General features: G+C 43.6%; 1 protein-coding gene across 1 annotated transcript in view; it reads left to right on the plus strand.

The window, feature by feature from the left end:
• Positions 1-14,554, plus strand: part of ODAD3 (outer dynein arm docking complex subunit 3) — a 60,952-nt gene that overhangs the window by 32,464 nt on the left and 13,934 nt on the right. Inside the window, exons 9-11 of the mRNA XM_082256663.1 lie at positions 1,488-1,607; positions 2,787-2,930; positions 12,040-12,200. Of these exons, the coding sequence (XP_082112789.1) occupies positions 1,488-1,607; positions 2,787-2,930; positions 12,040-12,200 (425 nt within the window). The remainder of the gene's footprint in view (positions 1-1,487; positions 1,608-2,786; positions 2,931-12,039; positions 12,201-14,554) is intronic.

The raw sequence follows: 14,554 nt of genomic DNA on the forward strand, positions 1-14,554 counted from the left end.
CTCGCTCGTCTATTAGGTACTTTCTACACATAAGGGGTTGATTTACTAAAGGCAAATAGACTGTGCACTTTGCAAAGTGCAGTTGCTCCAGAGCTTAGTAAATGAGCAGAAGCTCTGCTGACTTCCATCATCCAATCATGTGCAAGGAAAATAAAAAAAAATAAAAAAAAAAAGCATTTTTGCTTGCTCATGATTGGATGATAGAAGCCAGCAGAGCTTATGCTCATTTACTAAGCTCTGGAGCAACTGCACTTGCAGAGTGCAACTGCACTTTGCAAAGTTCACAGTCTATTTGCTTTTACTAAATCAACTCCACAGTCTCCTCTGTAGTGAGATATTAGTCATATATACTGTATGTGTATTTTTATTTTTATAATATGTGTATTTTTTGCATTATTCTCAGAACAGATCCCTCTGGATAGAAATCATAGTCATGCCTGAGTACTATACAGCTCCTCTATTACATTATTCATAGAGCAGACCCCTCTGGAGAAATGTACTAGTCATGCCTGTGTGCTATACAGCTCCTCTCTTACATTGTACACAGAGCAGACCCTTCTGGAGAGTGATCCCCATCATATCTATATATTATATTGCTACTCTATTAAGCTAGCGATAGATGGGTCGAAATAAAGCCTATTTAGCAGGGATCAGCCAAATTTTGATCCACCTATGGCCATTCCCGCTAACGATCAGCTTCTGTTGAATGGGACTGTAGTAAAACTATCATTCGATCACCAGCTTCAGCCATTCATCTGCAGTGCTGATCAGTGTATTCTGACAGTGGAGGAGTCTCCATTGTCAGAATACAATAGCACAGCGGGGAGGAATCCTCCAACTACTTTGCTTATGTGGATGGAGGGATCTGGTAATTTTTTTTTCAATTAGCCTGCTGACTGATGGAAAAAAAAAAAGGACCCATCTATGGGTAGTCTTACATTATATACAGAGCAGAGAGTCTATTACACATTTTATATAAAGCCCCGTACACACGCACCGATTGTTGGCCGTAAATTTTCGGCCAACGTCCGATCGGCCGATTGTCGGCTTGTTAGTATGATGCTTCCGACAACCGACTGCGACTTTTCGGCCGAACAAAATCTGGTGTGCATGCTATAAAATTTTAGTTGGCCATCACCAGAACGGCCGATTGTTCGTCAGTCAGTACAGATTTCGGCCTGACAAAAGTCAGATGAGCAAGACTGGGCATGCTCAGAGAAGAAAAAACACGAAAAGTAGACCAGAACATGACATCACTTCTGCAGTTGGTTTTTGTTGGCGGACAAAATTTGTGTGCAGTCTAGAGCACATTTCAACCAACACAACAACGCTGGACAAAAGACGGCCGATCGGTCAGCCAACAATCGGTGCGTGTGTACGAGGCTTTACACATTGCCTTTCAAATCCATTATACAGTGGTATATGTTGTTCGGATGATAAGGGTAATATATTTAAAGCAGAATTGTAAAGTACATGATTTTTTGCAGGCAGAACTTCAGCGGCACGAGGAGGAGTTTCACCGTGAGCGCAGAGAGAGAGAGGCAATCCTGCAGGAGTATAAGCGTAAAGCAGAGGAAAGGCGCCTATTTGCCGAGAGAGATCGTAGGGTAAGGAATACTGTTTGATCGCACTTGGCACATCCAATATACTGTGGAAGACAATTTACTGTGCACAGACTGATACTGATGGCATAAATAAACACAAGCAAAGCAGGAGGAGGTGAACTCACAATAACGTCATTCACTGCCCTTTTTTATCAGAGATAAAGCTGGTACAATGAATGCCGGGCCACCCTCCTGCACAGACAATACCACATCGATGATCCATGCATAACTCTAATCAGAACAATCATTAAATAAATATTGTTTGTCCCTGCCATTCTGACTAACATCTGAGGTCTATGGGTAACTTAACATCAGTTGAAAGACACAGCATAAACAAATTATAAAGTTAAAAGCTGTAAAAAAATCCAGCACTTAAATGCTTGATTGCAGCATTTTTCATTTTTATAAATAATTTTTTTCCCTTGCAATGTACCTTTAAACATGTTAGCAAATTTGAGTACTCCAGGAGAGTAAATTGCCTAGCATAGTCCCTTCTTGTATATCACAGACCTCTCCTCCTCTAGGAGCATTTCATTACTGCCTGTACTGGCCCAGGTCCTCTGACCCTCCCTTCACCTCCCTACATAACCTTTTATGTAGATGCTGGAGGAGGAAAAGGGAATACTATAGAGTGTCACTTAAGTGACAGCTCTGAGTCTGCTTTGGCTGCTGACAACACATCCAAGATGGCGGCTGTCAGCAAAAGTCTGCACAAAGAAGGCTTTCACAAGTAAATAATATGCATAAAATAAGTGAAATGCATGCATAATCTCAAGAGAACATTGGTGTTGAAGTGAATGAAATGTCTCTTTAAAGCAAACCTCTCAGGGGAAACCGAATTCCCAATGCAGCCCCACACTTTGCTTGGTAACCTCAATTTGCTATAATTACATATTTCAGCCCTCTGTCTGATACACATGACCCCTTTGCTTCCAATCAGAGCTAAGTTGTCTGTCTCCCTGGGGTGTGGTAAACTTCACAACATAATACCTCGTGGGTGGGGTCTAATAACGAAGTATATGTGTGATATTTCTGGGATTGGGCATATTAGAGAGGGTGGTACCCTATACAACTCAGGGCTGTAAATGTATAAAGGGTGGGTGAACAGTGAATTGGTACACCCATATGTTGTTGTATTTTCTCTGCATTGGGTTAAAACCATCGTTCTGCCTGTTTTTATAGGTTCAGCGTGTATCGTTGCCAGGAGAGGACACGCCTGTGGAAACCCAACTGGTGGCAAGTGGACAGGAGGAGGAAAAAGCGATCCGCACTTATCAGGAAGCCTTTCAGAAGATCAAGGAGGCCACCGGGGTGACTGACACACAGGTAAGGGCTTTCTCGATTTGGGGGTAAAGAGAAGGTACCAATACAAGCTAGATGACAATGGATGATACTTCTCCTGAAAAGTAAAAAGATTGATTGACACATTTATGTGAGGCTTTGGGGTTGATTTACTAAAACTGGAGAGTAGGGCTGCTGAATATAATCGCCGAATTGATGCATCGCGATGCGACCCTTCGCGATTCTGCATCGATTCGGGGTGGTTGAATAATCGATTACCTAATGACGTCACTTCCGGGGGCAGGGACAGAAGTGACATGGCGGCGCGGGCCGGGCTTTTGCGATACGGAGCTCCTCCTCGCGGTGCAGGAGAGGAGAGCGAAGCTATCAGTGCTCTCTCTGGCCCCGGAGTACACACGGCACACCCACTTGGCACGCTGCTGCCCGACCGCCCGCTCTGACAGCCAGGCCGCCCGAAGTCGCGGCCTTCCCAGCTCGGTACACTTCTGGTAGCGGTGCGGTTCTCGGCAGACAGCCTGAGTTGACCGCAGGGGAGCGAGGAGGCCCTGCTTTCCGCCTGTACCGTGCACTGCACTAGTCCGAGCTCCAAATTCCCGACATGAGGCTCATCACCCAGGACCTGTCCGAGCCCTACTCCATACACCTACCGCTACTTCATCCACAACTGGCTGCAGCTCTGCTTCCTGGTAAGTCGGGGCACTACAGGGCCCAGCATTCCTCCTTACCAGGGCCTGCTATAATACAACTAGGGGCACTACAGTGCCCAGCATTCCTCCTTACCAGGGCCTGTTATACTACAACTAGGGGGACTACTACAGACTCTGTAGTCCCCCTAGTTGTTGTATAACAGGCCCTGGTAAGGAGGAATGCTGGGCTCTGTAGTGCCCCTAGTTGTAGTACAGTAGGCCCTGGTAAGGAGGAATGCTGGGCTCTGTAGTCCCCCTAGTTGTAGTACAGTAGGCCCTGGTAAGGAGGAATGCTGGGCTCTGTAGTCCCCCTAGTTGTAGTATAACAGGCCCTGGTAAGGAGGAATGCTGGGCTCTGTACAGAGCCCAGCATTCCTCCTTACCAGAGCCTGTTCTACTACAACTAGGGGGACTACAGAGCCCATCATTCCTCCTTACCAGAGCCTGCTATACTACAAGTAGGGGGACTACAGAGCCCAGCATTCCTCCTTACCAGGGCTTACGGTACTACAACTAGCATCAGGTAACTCTTCTAACCTGATGTGGCCTGCTCTAAAGGGGGATCTATGGGGGGACCTGCTGTACTAAAGGGGGATCTCTGGGGATGCTGGCCTGCTCTAAAGGGGGATCTATGGCGACCCTGCACTAAAGGAGATCTATTCCATAGATCCCCCTTTAGAGCAGGGTTCCCATAGATCCCCCTTTAGAGCTCAGTTCCCCTGGATCCCCTTTAGGACAGGCCCAGGCTCCCCATAGATCCCCCTTTAGAGAAGGGTCCCCATAGATCCCCCTTTAGAGAAGGGTCCCCATAGATCCCCCTTTAGAGAAGGGTCCCCATAGATCCCCCTTTAGAGCAGGGTCACCATAGATCCCCTTTAGAAAAGGGTCCCCATAGTAATCGTGATGCATCGCGGAATCGAATCGTATTGAATCGCGACCCTAATAATCGTAATCGCATCGAATCGTGAGGTAAGTGAAGATGCGCAGCCCTACTGGAGAGTGTGAAAACTAGTGCAGCTGTGCGTGGTAGCCAATCAGCTTCTAACTTCAGCTTTCTATAATTAAGTTTTGACCCAAAAAATTGAAGCTTTTTGGTTTCTTTGCAGAGTTGCACCAGATTTTGCACTCTCCAGTTTTAGTAAATCAACCCCTCTGTGTTTTTGAGAGCTACACCTAAATGCATATCTGGTACTAATACAGAGACTCCCTCCCTTCATAACTAAGTTAAAGCAAGATTCCAGGGAAGCAGCTACAGACATAGATACAACACATATAAAGTATGTTAACTTTCTTAGCCACCAAAAGATGCTATACTGTTTAGTCTTGTGCTATGGGGAATCCTGATAGATTCTGTAACCAGGATGACCACTGTACTTTCTCAACTGCTGTTATACATAACTGCCTGATCTGCCCCTAGGGTGGACCATATAAAAACAATAACTTACTGACCACTTCATCACTGTGGTCTCTTCCCCTGTCAGCAAGTCCCAAAACTAAATTTACATGACCTGACTGGATCATAGCGCTGCGCAGGGGATTAAAGAATACAGTAAAAGTGCAAATGCTGTCACTTACATTAGTTGCTTTAAAATAATTGATCTTGTCAAGGAAATAATAACAGATTTATTGGTAATCCTTTATTTCTCTCTACAGTTTCGTTCTATAGGGGTGGAGCAGTATGTAAATAAAAAACTAAAAGAAAACAAAATAAAAAGCATGCTTATATTTTATCAAGCTGTCCTGCTTGACAGGAGCGATATACTCTAGGTCTTTGAGTAAGTTTATCAAATAAATAGTACAGTAGTGAGAAATCTGCATTCACCTTACTGTTAAAGTGGTTCTAAAGGCAGAAGTTTTTTTTACCTTAATGCATGTAGTGTATTAACACAGACCAGGCTGTACCGGTTGCTTCTTTATTCACTGAACATCACGCATGCAACTAAACTTCAGCCACACCCAGATCCCAGACATATACATAATTGTAACATTTTGCAGACAGCAACTTAATCCGTTGCTTACCATACTACATTCCCTCCTCTCTTTGAATAAAACATAACATGCACAACGTATTAATAAGATTAACAAAATGCATGGATGAACAACTAAAAATTTAAACTATAAACTCCTGACTATACACATAGTCCTTAAGGTAGGCCGGTGGATTAGTTGCTCGTTTTTCTCTTGGCCATTCCGATGTGGATGGTTGTGGATTGAAGTCTGGATCACTGGCAGTATCATCACTACTCTTTGCCTGTTCACCGTCTTCCGATACTTGACCTTCTGACTCAATAAATTTCTTCACAAATGAGGAATTACGCACTTTTGTGTGTCCATCTAAATCCTCTAAAACCACTTGAGTACCTCTTTTCTCCTTTACAACATAAGGCTCAGGTTCAAAGGACGGAGCCAGTTTGTTAAACCGATCATTTTGAAGCAACACCTTATCACCCTGTTGAAGGCCACTAGGTTGACACTGGCGGCGGTGGTTTGCATACTGTTCAGCCCGGATCTTCCTTTCCTCATCAATATGCCGAAAAGGTTTCTGAATCGTAGGAGGACCCCCAATGTCTGGCAATTTTGTCCTGAATTTGCGACCACAAAGAAGTTCCGCAGGACTAACTCCAGTGACAGTATGCGGAGTTGTGCGATAAGCCAAAAGAAAACGCCACAGTTCCTTTTTCCAGTCTCTTCTCTCTAAATGAGCAATCCGCAAAGCTTTCAGCAAGGTTCGATTCTGGCGTTCCACTTCCCCGTTAGCCTGTGGCCAGTATGGAGTTGTACGATGATGTTCAATAGCATTTGATTTCAGATAATCCTGAAATTCCTGAGAAGTAAATTGGGCACCATTATCACTCACAATCCGTTTAGGCAACCCATGAGATGCAAAAATACTCTCCAACCCCTCAATTACAGTTGATGATGTAGCTTTAGTGAGAACTACCACCTCTTGCCACCTTGAATAATAGTCCACAACAACTAAAAGATGGTGTCCAGATGGAATGTCACACAGATCAATGGCTAAATCTTCCCATGGTCCCTCAGGTAGAACAGTGTGAGTTACTGGTTCTGGTTTAGGTTTGCTGCCAACCAACTGACATGCTCGACATGAAGAAACCAAACGTTCCACATCCTTGTCAATTCCTGGCCACCAGACTTTCTCACGTAATCTTTGTTTGGTGCGTACAATGCCTTGATGGCCCTCATGGGCTAAATATAATGTACGTTTCCGTAAGTCTTTCGGCATCACAATACGATTGCCACGTAAAACTAGTTGACCTGCAATACTCATCTCTTGTTTGATTCTGTGATAGCTTGGGTCACAATCCACCCAAACCCCTTGTCTTACACATTTTCTCAACCGAGCAATTTCCGGATCCACAGATGACAATTCTTCAACCTCCCGCGGTGTCAATGCCTGAGGCATGGCGTTAGTAGCCACAAAACGAATGTACTCTTCTGCTAGGTTACAAACAGGTGCTGAAGACTGAGGCAATCTGGAAAGTGCATCTGCCGCATTAGTCGGTCCAGGTCTGTACCGCACTGTAAATCGATACGGTAACAATCTGAGAACCCATCTTTCAATCCTGGCGGATGGTTTTGAGCGTGGCGAATATATCACTTCCAGAGGCTTGTGGTCTGTGATGATTTCAAAATCAAGGCCGTAGAGATAGGTGTGAAACCTTTCACATCCCAAACAACAGCCAAAGCTTCTTTTTCGGTCTGAGCATAACGTCTCTCTACATCAGTAAGGGATCTGCTTGCATACTGAATAGGCCTGTAATCGCCTGTGCATTGTCTCTGAACCAAGATGGCGCCTAACCCCACAGGGCTAGCATCGACAATAACTTGGGTGTGTGCAGTAGGATTGAAATAGGCCAAAGTTGTGGCGCAAGTCAGCCGTCTCTTAAGTTCATCAAATGCACCTTGTTCCAAAAGGCCCCACTTCCAAGGGACTGCTTTGCGAGTCAACAATCTCAAAGGTTCACTGACAGTCGCCATATCTGGAATAAACTTGGCACAGTAATTCACTAGCCCAAGAAAACTGCGTACTTCTGCAGGGTTTTCAGGATTTCTGGCATCAGACACAGCTTTAATTTTACAGTCCTCCGGACCAATGCCCCTGTCAGACAGCACATGGCCCATAAAAGTCATTTTATTCATTTGAAATGTGCACTTCTTCTCATTTAATGTTAACCCTTTCTCCTTCAAGCATTTTAGCACTGCACGGAGACGTTCATCGTGCTCCTGTGTGTTTGTTCCCCACACAATTATATCATCAGAAATGTTATGCGTGCCTTCACAACCATGTAGCACCTGCTGAATCACATGTTGATAGGCCTCCGGTGCTGACGATACGCCAAACATCAACCTCTTGTATCTAAAAATACCTTTATGGCTTGCAAATGTAGTGATGACTCTAGATGCTGGGGTCAATTCAATCTGATGATAACCCCATTTCAAATCCAGTTTACTGAAGACACTTGCCCCATTCATTGCATGTAGAACATCTTCAATAGTGGGAATTGGATGTCTCTCTCTCTGCACAGCTTGGTTAGCACATCTCATGTCCACACAAATCCGAATATCTGTGCCCTTTGGTACAACAACTAACGGCGATACCCACGGAGTGGGTCCTTCCACAGGTTCAATAATGTCAAGGTCTAGCAGCTCTGCCAGTTTGTGCTCGACAGGTGATCTCAGGCTATAAGGAAGTCTGCGTACTGGCTGTGCAATAGGCTTTACATGTGGATCAATGTGAAGCTCCAGCTGAAAATCCTTTAATTTTCCAAACCCAGAGAAGCAATCTTTAAATTCCTCTTTCAATGCAGAAATAGCAGGAGACACCATATTCACTCTTGCGCTGCCTACATCACGGCCAATCTTTAACACCCCTAGTGCCATTGCGGTTTGACGACCAAGCAGAGGCGAGCCTGTGCCATCTACAACATAGAATTCGGTCTGCAATGGAGGACCAGTCTCATGTGTTTGAACAGAGGTATAAAATTTGCCTTTAAGTTGTAGTGGTGTACTGGAGCCATAAGTATAAATCTGTTTAGTGGTGTTACACAATTTAAGGTGATTTTCTCTGCCATTAAGACTGTGCCAAGAAGCTAAGTCCATAACATTGCATGTAGCTCCAGAGTCAATCAACACTGACACATCTGTATTTCCAATCTTAATGGTTAATGTCCCAGCTTGCAGAGAACACAGGGAGAATATAAATTCACAGTCAGGAGCACTCTCTTTATCCTCAGCTATAACATTTACTTGTGCTGATGGTCCTTTGGTTTTGTTATCTCTGGGTGTACTTCTACACACGCTGCAAAATGACCTGTCTTTCCACAAGCATAGCACATTTTATTCTGTACCACAGTGCAGTCCTGACTTGTGTGTCCCTCTCTGCCACATTTACTGCAGGTTACATGTAAAGTCCTCTTTGGAAAACTCTCTTTCCTACTCCAGATATTCCTATTATTATAGGTAAGTTTGGAGACTGTATTGACAGATGCAGTGTCCTTGGTTTCAATATGCAGAGCCTGGAGCTCAGACAGTTCAATGGCTCTTGCAATCTCCTGCAGACTAGTAAGTGTGAGACTAGGTTCTCTCAATAATCTCCTCCTGAGGTGCACAGATGTGCATTTCTCTATGACCTGATCTCTGATTATCTCCTCAGTTACAGTCCCAAAATCACAAGACTTTGCCAGATATTTCAGCCTAGTCACATAACTGTCTGTGGTTTCTCCCGGTTCTTGCACAGCCTGTCTAAACTTATATCTTTCATAGGGAATATTTTTCTTTGGCTCAAAGTACTCACTCAGTCTATTCATTGCTGTCTCATAGTCTGAATCTTCCCCTGTTGCTCCCAGGGTTTCAAAAATGTCCTGAACTTGAGGTCCAGCTAGATGCAGCAGCATGGCTCTCTTCTGAGCAGGTGCTGTCACTCCTGTGGCTATAACATAGAGCTGAAATCCCTTCTTCCACTTGTCCCAGCGCTGTGAGAGACTAGTGTGGTCTCCAGACACATCAAACAGTCCGATAGCCGGTAAATCCAGAAAGCTAGCCATCCTCGTCGCCAAAATGTAGTGTATTAACACAGACCAGGCTGTACCGGTTGCTTCCTTATTCACTGAACATCACGCATGCAACTAAACTTCAGCCACACCCAGCTCCCAGACATATACATAATTGTAACATTTTGCAGACAGCAACTTAACCCGTTGCTTACCATACTACAATGCATTTCCTGCATTAAGGTAAGAAATCTTCTGCATGCAGCTCCCCAGCCCTCCTAAATACCTACCTGAGCCTGATCTCGATTCAGCACTGTACACAAGAGCAGCGGCTCTCTCTCTCCTCATAGGCTCAAAGCCATTGCCTCCTACTGCAGGGATCAGCCGTGCTCTGTGCGTCAATGGACACACAAAGCCAGCTCAGGATCAAGCACGCACGGGTGCCCCCAGAGCAAGCAGCTTTCTATGGAAGCAGCACTTGACAGGAAGGAGGGGCCAGGAGCACCGGCAGAGGTCCCGAAAATAGGAGGATGGGGCTGCTCTGTGCAAAAGAATTGCACAGAGCAGGTACTTTAAGTATGACATGTTAATTATTTTTTTTTAAATATAAGTTGTGCTTTTAGAAACACTTCAAAGCTAAATGCCATCTTTTTTATAATACTGTATATTCTTCTGTTTAGAGTGTATCTAAACCCAAAAGCAAACATTTAACATATTGCAACTTACCAGTTCTTGGATGTAGTAGAATCAATTCGTTTTTATTTTTAGACTTTGTTAAATCTATTTCCACCTGATAATCCTGGAAATAACATGTTTCCTGTCCATGAGTGGCTACACTCATTTGTTCATTGTATCAATGGAGGGAGCCATGATTGTCACACAGGCTGGACTTCAAACATGTCTGCCATTTATTCATCTCTATTACATTGTGGATTGATGTGATTAATAGTTAAAACCAAAGATAGCACTTTTTGTGCTTTCTGGTAAAGCTAGACTCCCTTGTAGTGAAACACACACACACACACACACACACTGCATCAACAAGTACCAATAGCCCGTTTTTTTAAATATAATTTTTGGTGTTCAGCTTTAAGCTCACAGGGAATGACAAGGGTACGGCATTTCTGGCAAGGTCAACAGTTATTTACTACACTGTTAAAGCTCAAAATGTTCTTAGCCTGAAAAGTGAAAACGTTCCCAGCCACCACATCTAAGGACTGGTTAGCTGTAATATATTTAATTATGGTTTTTGGGTTTAGATACCCTTAGGGGCAGTGTTAGAGGTCCATAAGCCAAACATAAGAGTAGATGACATACTGTGTATTCATAATAAGAGGGTATCAATGCGTTTCAGAGAGTTTACAGTAATCTCTTTCATCAGGACTTGAATAATACAAACATCTATTTGCACTAGAAAATATTGTACATCTATATTTCCATTATATTACATCATGATGTTGATCGAAAGTTAGGGGTTTAAAAAATGTATGCCATAAATTATATGGCACAGGTTAGAGATTGTTTACATAGTTAATAGGTTGAAAAAAGACACCCCTGTTAAGTTCAACTGATAGGCAAAAATACATGAATTAAATACCTTCATAGAACTGTAAACACGCAGTTGATCCAGAGCAAGGCAAAAAAACTATTTGTTCTAACAGGAAAAAATACTTCCTAATACCTTAAAGAGTTACTAAACCTAGGAGCCTGCATTCACTATATCTGGTCTCCCACAGTGCACAGAACATGGAAATGCAATTATTTTACTAAATATAAACTGCTAAACACCTTTGCTCATATATAGCAATCTTGTGACTTCTATCAGTGCCTGGTAAAGCTTGTAGGAGGAGTTTTCATACTGCACTGAGCTCTCCTATCAGGACCCCTGACCCTCTGTCTGGAAATTGCTGATTGGCTCTGTGTTAATTACATACACTTTCCCAAAAAAAGCAAAACTCTTGGCTTGTGTTGCCTGACTCCAGTAAATCTCTTTTCCTCCAGGTGCAAAGAATGCCCCCTTGTCTTTTACAATGAACAAATAGACGCCCAACTTTTCCCACCACTGTTGCAGTAAGATTCACAGAAAGACCTTTTTTGTTTTTTTTTCTTACTTATAAATTGAGAGATCAGAACCAGGAAAATAAAAAGAGTTGCCTTTGGCTGCATATTTGGGCAGGGCATGCCCAGCGCAGGAACTCAAATTATTCAGCTTTGTATGATTTCCCAGGTTTTGAGTTTCAGAAAGCTTAGGCTTGTTGTGGTCTGTCTAGATGCAGTCAGATCTGGGTGGGGTTCTCATAAATTGAGGTCAAGGCTGTATTTGTTCTAAGTTACATGGGTAGAAATGCATTTTATGTAACTACAATCATAGGGATACCTTATCTCCGAGCATATGAATGTAACCTATTTCTTTTCTGTGTCCCACTCTGGAATCAGGAAGTGGTCAGGCGTTTTGTAGCGCAGGGAGAGACATATCGACACCTGGATGAACTGAAGAGCGAGAATGAGAAGACTTTGGTGAGGCTGAAGGAAGAAAAGGAGAGGCTCCAGGAAGTCTTTCAAGAGCTCAAGTACTCAGGAGAGGCCAAGCTATCCAGGTAGATCATTTATAGGATCACACTAGTTACCGTCCTTGAATTAGTGGTGGATGGTACCATTTTAGATGAAGATGGTTTTTTGAGAGTAAACCAGCGCCTATACATTCCAACAGAAGGTATACATATTACGCCGACACCTTTGGACTTAAAGTGTCAGAGCAAAATAAAAAAATATTTGCAGTACAGTACATCTCTGCATTACATGCACATATCTCCATTTTTTATCCCTTTAAAGACCCCGTGAGTGCAAGAAAAATATGTGTTAATTTGCCAGAAACAGCTCCTAAATTCTGTTGTGGGCTGACAACACAACATTTTTTGTGGAGTGGTGTCAGCCCTGCCAAACTATACAGACCTACCCACTCTACCATTTCCTCAACATAAATGTTAATCATTCTGTAGTCCCAAGAACTAGGAGGGCTAATTCATGAGATAACACAGGAAGTGAGCACTGGACACAAGACAGCTCTGAATTTTTTAAAGTGATTAACAAGCATTTTTTGCACTTGCCAAAGAGATATATATTATATATAGTACAAGACATTAGCACTGGTTTATTTATCAGACCAAAAGGGACCAAAAAAAAAGAGAAGTTTATAATTAGGGGAAAGCAGTTAAAGCGGAGTTCTGGCCTATTTTGCAACTTTATTGATTCCTGGAGTGCTCGCTATGCTGATCAACAATTAGGCATTTTCAATTTTTTTTGGGGGTCCCTTACCTTATTTTCAGGGCATTTTTGATTGTACTTCCTCCTTCTCCCCCCTCTGTGGCCACGGCCACCGACATCACTTCCGCCTTTGCATTGCATCCTGGGAGCTGTTTGCCATCACTCCCAGGAGGCTGGAATCAGGAAGAACTCCCAGAAAACTCCCTGGAATCAGGAAGAAGGACACTGCAGATTACACTGCGACTTCAGATGCCCACATCCAAGATGGCCGCGCCCAGACAGCGTTTTTAAAAGTAAGATTTTGACTAAAATCCAATACTGTACACCTTGTAAGTATGAGAATAGCGGTTCTGTAAAGGGCAATGGATTAGTATTATAGGGGTAGTTTTAGTTAAAAAAGGTATTTGAGGCCGGAACTCCGCACACAAAATGATTTCACTTAGATTATGTAGGGTTGGTTTTGAGAGCCACCTCCGAATTCCTATGCTTCTTGGAGATCTCAGTGGCAAGATCTTCCTGTCATATTTATTACAATCAATAAGAGTGCTCTGCTGAAGGCTTAAATCACCACACTCTCATGTCACATTGGTCACTTTGCCCTCCTGGGCTCCTCCCACAGACACATTTCATTGTACAGTATGAGTAAGCTTATCCCTGAGCGAAACGCGTTCCCGTCATTTTTAGTGACTCTTTTGTACCTAGGGTTTTGTGTGTACCCATTTTTTCTGTCTTGTTTTCCATAAGAAAATAAATTAAACTTCCAGCATGGCTCCCCTCAAAAAGGCAATGGCAGGTATGCAGGCCGGTGGCCACACAAGCAGAGATTTCACCATCAGATCCACTTACACGGTTTAACTCTACAGCATCTAGTAAACAGAGACATTCGTTTTAGTTTGACTGTTACATTTATGTGCCCACATTCGCCCTTTCTCCCAAAGTTACCTTTATGTTCCCAATAAAGCGGAAGTTAAGTCTAAAATAAAAAAAGTGTGGACAGGCAGGCTTTTTAATGCAAAAGAGACATGCAATATCTCTTGTGCAAAAAGCAAAACAAAAAAAACAGCTACCTGCCTGTTCACAGTCTATTACGGTCTGGGGTCAGGCTAGTAGACCAGTAGCTATGAGTAGAGAGGTTCCCACTGACCAGCTGGATAAGTGAACAAGCAGATCACCCTGGCGGATGACGTGGGCTCACCCGAGGAGCTCACCAGAGCTCCTGATGGTGGAGATGGGTTTTTCCTACATGTTAGTACCAGGTCCCGGCCCTCAGGATTGCCCTACCAGGAGTTTATCTAGCTGGAGTCCAGTATCAGATATAGCAGGCAGGGATCAAACAGAAGCATAGTCGAGGAACAAGCCAAAGGTCGGTAACGAGTGGTTCATGGGAGGATCAAAGAGTTCAAGGTTCATGAGAAACAAGACATATAGCAAGGTTGTCTAAACAATCAGGCAGGGAGCTGTCCAGCATCTTAGGTGGCTCAATGAGAAGAGTTACTGCCAGACACAGCAGAGGTCCCAGGTTCAGGTCCTGGTCCTGACACAGTCTTCTGTAGAATGTAAACTGAGCTGCTCAGTTTACTGCCTGTGTGCTGGGATTACTGCAATCCTGGCCATGTGTGGGAGTAACATCATCTCACACTGGTCAATCAAGATGGCCAAGGACTTGCTCCTGCACGAAGCTGCGGAG

The sequence above is a fragment of the Pelophylax lessonae genome (assembly GCF_965119305.1).
Source record: "Pelophylax lessonae genome assembly, chromosome: 4".
NCBI lineage: Eukaryota > Metazoa > Chordata > Amphibia > Anura > Ranidae > Pelophylax > Pelophylax lessonae.